The sequence below is a fragment of the Urtica dioica genome, chromosome 1 (genome assembly GCF_054948205.1).
Source record: "Urtica dioica subsp. dioica isolate 48M chromosome 1, U.dioica_male_clone48M_v1_H2, whole genome shotgun sequence".
In the NCBI taxonomy this organism is placed as follows: domain Eukaryota; kingdom Viridiplantae; phylum Streptophyta; class Magnoliopsida; order Rosales; family Urticaceae; genus Urtica; species Urtica dioica.
Genome location: NC_142756.1, coordinates 59,406,369 through 59,414,375, shown reverse-complemented (window position 1 = coordinate 59,414,375; position 8,007 = coordinate 59,406,369). Strand labels below are relative to the sequence as shown.

The following is an 8,007-nucleotide window of genomic DNA, read 5'->3' as shown; positions in this document are numbered from 1 at the left end:
TCTTCATATTGATAAAATTTCCTACCCTTGGACCATTTTCATAAAAGAAAAAGTTGAAAAATGCCAGATATAGGAGATTTTTATGAATAACCAACATTTGGGATAAAGGACAGTTCATATGAAATATAATTGATGATGCGACTTTTGAAGTTTTTTAAATCCCTGCAGATTCAGGAAGAATTTTTTCTTTTTTGTTTTTAAAGAGCCTGACTCTGACCAACTAGTAAATGGGCTTGAATATAAGATAAATGTTGATATAACTAACAAGCTGAGGTAAGTGCATTTGGTAGTAATGGCATAACAAAGAAAGAAACAAAAACTACACAAATGACATATTTACGCTAGCGTTTCGTAATAACTGAGATTATAGGTAACGTTATTCAAATTTAACATCGCTAATGTAGTTCTTCCACGCAGGTTTCAGAGACCATACCATTTAACTATGATTTGGCCATACTATTTGATAAATGGGAGTTTCAACCAAGAGTGCACATAAATGCAAATTGTCCTCACTGTTCTTAAGGTTTCACACTATCTCTATTTATATCAGCTAGAAATAAGCATAAGCTAGAGATAGAGAGACACAAATGGCTCTTATACTGAATGCTTCAGTGGTGAGCTCAAAATCAGGAAAACGGAATTACGATTTCGGTTATCAATATCAACCACGTAGATCGCCAAAGTAGTTGATGATGAGCTATAGTTCCATTCATCATGAACGTCACAGCCAGTGAGTACTTCAGTTGCTTTGCATTTTATATTTTTCAGTTCCCAATAAAACTCTGTCAAGCGTCTATACTCTCAAACTTAATTAGTAACAAAATGAGTTCCCCAGAAGATTGGTCAATAATAATTATTTATTTCATGAGATTCTGAAGGATACCCTACTTGTGTTTTTCATGCCCGATACTTGTGCCTTTATCGGAGGTATACGTTTTGGAATTGGCCAATCTACTATAAGGTAATAAGGTGAATAAAATTAAAAGAAAATACATTTTGAGGGAAAATTTGAGAGCAGAGATCAAACACATTTTAGAACTAAACTTGAGATTTCACAAGTAGAAGATGACAATACTCTTAAAGGTCAAAAGTGTATATGATCTCTTCTCACCCACTACCTTCCATTCCTCTTAAAATTTGCTTAATTTTCAAACACAATCTATAATTTTAACGTTCCACACTTGACCCTTCAGATTTGCATTTTTCATTGTAAAATCGTGATTCCAAACATAGCGGTACACATATAAAATAGGTCTCGAAACCCTGAGTTCGTAGTTTGACTCAAATTTTTATTCAGAAAAGAAATCCATGGTTTTAACTACTAGTTATCTAAATGATTAAAATTGGCGGTCTAGGGATGAGAAAGCCGAGATCTTCAAGTCGTTGGAAGATTGGGCAAAGCAAAACGTGCTGCCGCTACTTAAGCCCGTGAGTGAGTCGTGGCAGCCGCAAGATTTTCTTCCAGACCCGACGTTTGAAGGATTTTACGACAAAATCAGAGATATTAGGACGAGCGCGGTAGCCATTCCAGACGAATATTTTGTGGTTTTGGTGGGCGACATGGTCACGGAGGAGGCACTTCCGTCGTACACATCACGTGTGAACGGGACGCGTGGATTTCATGACCGGACAGGAGTCGACGAAACCCCGTGGGCCGTCTGGGCCAGAGGTTGGAGCGCCGAAGAAAACAGACATGGAGACCTTCTTAACAAATACCTCTATCTCTCTGGCCGAGTCGACATGAAAAGAGTCGAGACTAGCATTCACTACCTCATAACCTCTGGACTGGTATCTTAATCTCTACCTATCTAGTGTTTATATCAGTTTTTATATTATTTCCTTTCGGACCTCACTTTTTGGAATATTAAATCTCACGAACTGAATTACAAATTAACGGTCGAAATAGATCTCATTTTTTTTTTGTTTCATCTTATGGAAGCGGTCGTTGGAAATGCTCATCTTTTTTCTATATAGAGTCCCTGACATCGTCTGGATTTTCATAGGTTTCTATGAAAATTCCGTATTAAAAAAAAAAAAAGTTAAGATGCCCAAATTTCTTTTGTATATTTTGGGGTTTTTTTTTAAATTAATTTTAGACAAACGTTGTCCTATTTTGCAAATCCATTAATATCAATAAGCTATTTAACTAGAAAACAGTTTCTATTAGGTAAAAAAAAATATTGATACTTAGTAATGGCACACTTTTTTTTGTTTGTTTGTAAATTTCAACTATTACATTAATTTTAGACAAGAATTGCGTATTTTGCAAACCCATTAGTTTCATATAGGTCTTTAACAATAAAACCATATTTTAATACAGTTTTATGATGGTTGAGAAAAATTAGCTAAAATTAAGTGAGAATGAAGCCCCCATGACTTATTATATGACTCAGGACATAGGCATTGGGAGCGATCCATACCTAATGAGCATCTACACGTCTTTTCAAGAAAGAGCGACTGCCATCTCTCACGGAAACACCGCAAAGCTTGCCCTCCGACACGGCGACACAAACCTCGCCAAGATCTGCGGCACTATCGCCTCCGACGAGAAGCGTCACGAGACAGCTTACTCCAAAATCGTCGGAAAACTGTTCGAGATCGACCCCAACTGCGCGGTGCTTGCTTTTGCCCACATCATGCGCAATAACGTCTCCATGCCGGCCCACCTTATGTACGACGGTTTGGACGCTGATATTTTCCGCCACTTCTCGGCCGTCGCCTCACGCATCGGGGTCTACACCGCCACCGACTATCGACTTATCTTCGAGCATTTGTTGCTTCTATGGAATGTCAACGGCCTTTCTGGACTCTCCGATGAAGGCCGTGAGGCCCAGGAATATCTCTGCCACCTGCCACGTAGGATTCAGAGGGTCGAGGAGAGAGCCCAATCCAAGGCCCACCATCAACCTACCACCCCCGTTTCATTTAGCTGGATTTTTGGAAGACAAGCCTAAGTTTACGCACATGATTTTTGTTTTGTTTCAGGCTCTGTAATATTGCTATTTTTCTCCGTACTTTTTCTTTATGAAGTGTAATATTGTTGGTTGTGATAAAGTCATTGATTCTCTACACTTCGTTCACTGGAAAAAGACGTATTTAAATAAGCAAAATTGAGTAAAATTAATGATTTAATTGGTTAGATTTATGAGATTATTAATTGAGTGGTCAATTAAATAGGAAAGAGCAGCAAACTAAAAAAAAATAAAAAATTTCAATAAACTCGTCCAAAATTTATACTTTAGTCTCTTCTCCCTCATTGTGGCGGAAAATCATAATAAAACACGAAAAAGTTAATGGGATTGGAAGCTTAGCACACAATGCAGTTTTGTTTATACAACTGCCTTGTGTTACACGGAATTGTAGTTTAATCAGTTCTTTAGTGTAACGGCATCGTCTCGTGGCCCGTTTATTACTTTCTTTTTCTCTTTTCTGTTTTTCTTATGTAGCCTACGTGGCACTTTCGCGCCGACGGAAGCATCATCAAACCAAATCAATCAGACGTTCTAATGACTAAAGCATTGGTAAGGAACAATAACATTAATGTTTCTAGGATTCTTAACGTTGTTTCCAAGGAAATCTCATGAGCATATTGTTCGGAGACTCTGCAAGAGAGACTTGGAAAGATCTTGAGGAGAGATACCAGTAATCCAACAGACCAAGAATCTTGCAACTGAGAAGATAGCTCGCTACTCTGACTCAATATCACAAGTCCGTGGCGACGTATTTCACCAAGCTCAAAGGACTTTGGGATGAGCTCAACCACTTCCGTCCAAGCTACACTCGTGGAGGCTGTCACTGTAGTGGTGTCAAAAATCTACTCCCGATTGCAAACAACAAGTATGTGATGATGTTCCTGATGAGACTCGATGAGAACTTCACCAACACGAGAGGCCAAGTGTTTCTCATAGATCCAATACCAGTCATTAACAAGGTCTTCACGTTCGTCGTTCAACAAGAGAAGCAGAGATCAGTGGGATTGGAGAAAGGACAAGCTTCCACATCAAATGCAATGGCAATGGCAATCAAAGAGGACTCGGTGCATAAGAAGATTCAGAATAAGGATAGACCAAACTGCATACATTGCAAGATTTTCGGCCACACCATCGACAAATGCTACAAAATACATGCCTATCCGCCAAGCTAAAACCCTAAGTTCAAGACTTTGGAAACTGCCACTCAAGGAAATGGAGACAATCAAACTGCGAAGACAGAGAACTTGACTCCGCCACAGATGCACCAACTAATTGATGAATTTTCCAACAGGCTAGTTATTGCATCATGCTCCAGGACACCGCCACTAATGTAAATCTTGCAGTTAGTGAGACAGGTTTGTTGGTACGTTCTAGTTGGTTTTATTTTTTAGCGCAAGTTGAAAGGAAAGATGTCGGTCGTCATGCTCCAGCTTTTGTTGAGACATCATTCCTCTTGTGCGCAGACTGTTATTCTGGAAAGTTTTCGGTTTTCTCTGATTGCTTCGCTGATGGCTTTATTGATTGATCTTCTTGCGTGTATGAGTAAGAAAACCCTAGATTTACTTACAGAGTTGTGTGGCTGCTATAAAAGACTTGCGCTACCCCCTTAGCAGTTTTGACGCTTTTGAAAAAATAATTAGGGTTCCTAGACGTGCAAGATCGGCGGATTGGGAAACTAGTTAGATTTTTTTGAGCGGTGTTATTCACCAAATATTATTCCAGAAGATTGAGTATCACTCAAACACTCAATCTTGGGTTCTAATATTTGGGTTCTGTGTTTACGTGATTGAAGATTCACGTGCGTTGAAGACTGAAGTCGTCTAAGCATATGCGTGTGCTTGAAGAGTGGAATTGAGAGGAGTCTCAAATAGTTTCTAGGGCTTTGATTTGTTGTTGTAATCATATAAGACCTTGTTTGTACTATTGACTACGTGATAGTGAATTCCTTTCCACTGGCTGTAAGCCCCAGATGTAGGTGAAGTTGCACCAAACTAGGTAACCATATTGTGTGTCTTTTCTTTATCGCACTTATTGTTGTTTATCCATTATTTGTGTCTAAGCAAGTTGTCGGACACATTGTCTATACATTGTGTGCAACATCTTGTCTTTCTTACTAAACAGAATTTCAATTGGTATCAGAGCAGGCACCTAGTTCTTTAGGTGGTTTCCTGGGTATTTTTTTATGTTTACCAAAGATAGTTATTGGAAAGCTCGAATGAGCGCTTTTATGAAATCCCTCGATAGCAAGAACTGGAAGGCTGTGATCCATGGTTGGGAAGCCCCTGTAATTGTTGATGATACAGGGGTAGAGACCGGTCCCAAACCTGAGAAGGACTGGAGTCCTATAGAAGATGAGGCAGCCTTGGGTAATTCTCGTGCTCTTAATGCTATCTTTAATGGGATTGATAAAAGTGTTTTCAGGCTTTTAAACACCTACACAAGTGCAAAGACGCTTGGGAAATCCTTGTTGTTGCCTATGAGGGAACCGCTAAGTGTGAGAGCAGAAGCTTCAGTACGAAGTTTGCCAATGAATCTGTTGTCGACTTCAACGTGCGTATTCGAGATCTTGCCAATGAGTCCTACTCTCTCGGGAAACCTATGACGGATGAAGACCTGGTCAGAAAAACCTTGGCGGCATTAAGTCCAAGATTCAAGATGAAGATCACTGCCATATATGTTGTTCATGACCTTAAGAAGCTGAAGTTTGATGAACTTATGGGATCCCTCATGATTTTCGAGCTGTCTCTTCCCAAGATCGAGAAGAAACACAAAGGAATGGCTCTCAAAAGCTCTATCCTTGATCAGAAGAAGCAGGTATACTCTGACTCGGATAATGAAATTGATGATACTATTGCTATGTTGGCCAAAAACTATGGCAGGGTTATGAAGAGATTCAGCCAGATGACTGGGAAGAATGTCTCTCAAGATGTCAAAGACAACTTTCAGCAAAGGTTTCTGAAGAATGGAAATTTTCACAGAAATGGAAAAGGTGGTAAACGCTCTCACAATACTGCTGGAAAAAGGGAAATGTGTACAGTGCCATGAGTGTGAAGGCTTTGGGCATATTCAGAAAGAGTGTCCTAACTTCTTAAAGAAGCATAATAAGGGTTACAATGTCACTCACTCTGATGAGGAAGAAGAAGATAGTGACTCTGGTCAGGTAAGTAATTTTGTTGCCTTCACAGCTTCTATTCCTATTCATAACTCTGAATCCTTAGATGAAGTTGCTGGTTCCTCAAAGAAAATTGTTATTGATGATGAACTTTCTTATGATGCTATGAATGATGCTTATAATGTCTTACATACTAAATGGGTTGAAGAGTCTCAGGTTCTTGACAAGCAAAATGCTCTCATCCTTGCTCCTACTGAAGATAAGGCGAGGCTCTTATAAATCATTGTTGATCTAAAGCGCGAAGTCAACCGTTTAAATGGGGAACTTGACCAGATGACAAAATGTGTCAGGATGTTGACCTCTGGCACCGACAGCCTTGATAAAATTCTCACTATTGGAAAGTCTGCAAAGAACATTATGGGGCTTGGGTATACTCACGGTGCTTCCACGTCTCAGACCACTTTTGTCCCTCAACATTCTGCTACCCTGATGCCGCACAAGATGCCTAAGACATTTGGTCATGACAAGTTCCAGAATCAGTATCAGCGACATCCCTATAGACCTACCAGGTCTCCTGAGAACATACATGGTTGGGTCTGCCATCACTGTGGACGTAGGGTTCACATTCGGTCTTTATGTTATCTTCTATATGGGAGGAATCTTCATCGGCATCAATCCACTCATAGGCAAGCTCAACCGCATCCTTCCCCCCACCTCGCATGGAATGGAGAGTGAAAAATGCGTCCTATTACGCCAACATTGCTTACACTTCCCTGCGTGCCACCACTGGTAACGATTGATATTTTGACAGTGGTTGTTCTCGTCACATGACACATGTTCAAGCCTTTTTATCCAACATAAAACCTTACTCTAATTTTCATGTTACATTTGGTGATGGAGTGAAGGCCGAGATTATTGGTAAAGGTTAGCTTAATTATCCTAATTTGTCTTGCTTAACAGAGGCTCTGTTGGTTGAAGGCATCGCTGCTAATCTTATTAGTACTAGCCAACTATGTGACTTGAACTTATGCGTTAATTTACTCGTGAACTTACGTGTTAATTTTAGTCATGATAAGTGTGTTGTGATAAATGAGGAACATGATAAGCTTATGAAAGGAACCAGGTCTCAGGACAACTGTTACATGTGGTCTCCGATCAAAGATTCTCAGGTCACCAAGTGTCTCTTGTCTAAGGCAGATGAAGCTAAGTTATGGCATGAAAAACTCGGCCATCTAAACCTCAGAAGCATGCACAAGATTGTCTATGAGAAGGCTATAGTCGGTCTCCCTGAGCTAAAGATTGTTGAAGGGAAAATCTGTTGTGATTGTCAAGTTGGAAAGTAGGTTAAGAAGTCGCACAAGATGGTGCACACTACAACAAATAGGGTCATTACCGACGATTTTTTTCGTCGGTAATAACACCTTAATCGTCGTTAAATCTATTTAGCGACGATATGAGCGACGATTATAATCGTTGCTAAATGTCCGTGTCTAATTATATTTAGCGACGAAATAGTCCTCGCTACATAGTTACCGACGACATTAGCGACGATAATTTCGTCTCGAAAAGTATAAACGAAGACATTTATTTAATTTTGTGAAATATAATTAGCGAGGATTTAGTCGTCGCTACTTCGAGCGCGAAATTTTTTGCGCGCGATATAGCGACGGAATAGTCGTCGCTAATAACTTCACTCAGTACAACAATTAGCGACGACTTTGTCGTCGCTAATTATTAAGTTATTATTTTTTTTTCGTTTATGAAATTCTAAAATGAAAAATCAAATAAAAACTAAATTATATTATCGAAATCAACTTATATATAAAATCCATTTACGATTTCGATAAACGAGAAATATGTTAAAATACATGTAAATAATAATCTACTATACACAAAATATCTAATAAAAGACTAGCCGCGACC

The 8,007-nt window shown here is 39.3% G+C and overlaps 1 protein-coding gene across 1 annotated transcript; it reads left to right on the top strand.

Moving 5' to 3' along the window:
- The first annotated feature begins 576 nt into the window (after positions 1-576).
- On the top strand, positions 577-2,955 carry LOC149408285 (acyl-[acyl-carrier-protein] desaturase, chloroplastic-like). The gene is made up of 3 exons (XM_089628685.1): positions 577-730; positions 1,356-1,788; positions 2,394-2,955. Exons 1-3 carry the CDS (start codon positions 690-692, stop codon positions 2,952-2,954), a joined length of 1,035 nt encoding a protein of 344 aa, XP_089484811.1. The 5' UTR covers positions 577-689; the 3' UTR covers position 2,955.
- Positions 2,956-8,007: the final 5,052 nt, after the last annotated feature.

What these genes read in the sequence shown, in the direction of transcription:
- LOC149408285 (XM_089628685.1), top strand. Translation starts at nt 690, where the DNA reads ATGATGAGCTATAGTTCCATTCATCATGAACGTCACAGCCA. An exon ending in CATCATGAACGTCACAGCCA is followed by an intron (nt 731 to 1,355) that starts GTGAGTACTTCA and finishes TTGGCGGTCTAG; the next exon opens with GGATGAGAAAGCCGAGATCT. An exon ending in ACCTCATAACCTCTGGACTG is followed by an intron (nt 1,789 to 2,393) that starts GTATCTTAATCT and finishes TATATGACTCAG; the next exon opens with GACATAGGCATTGGGAGCGA.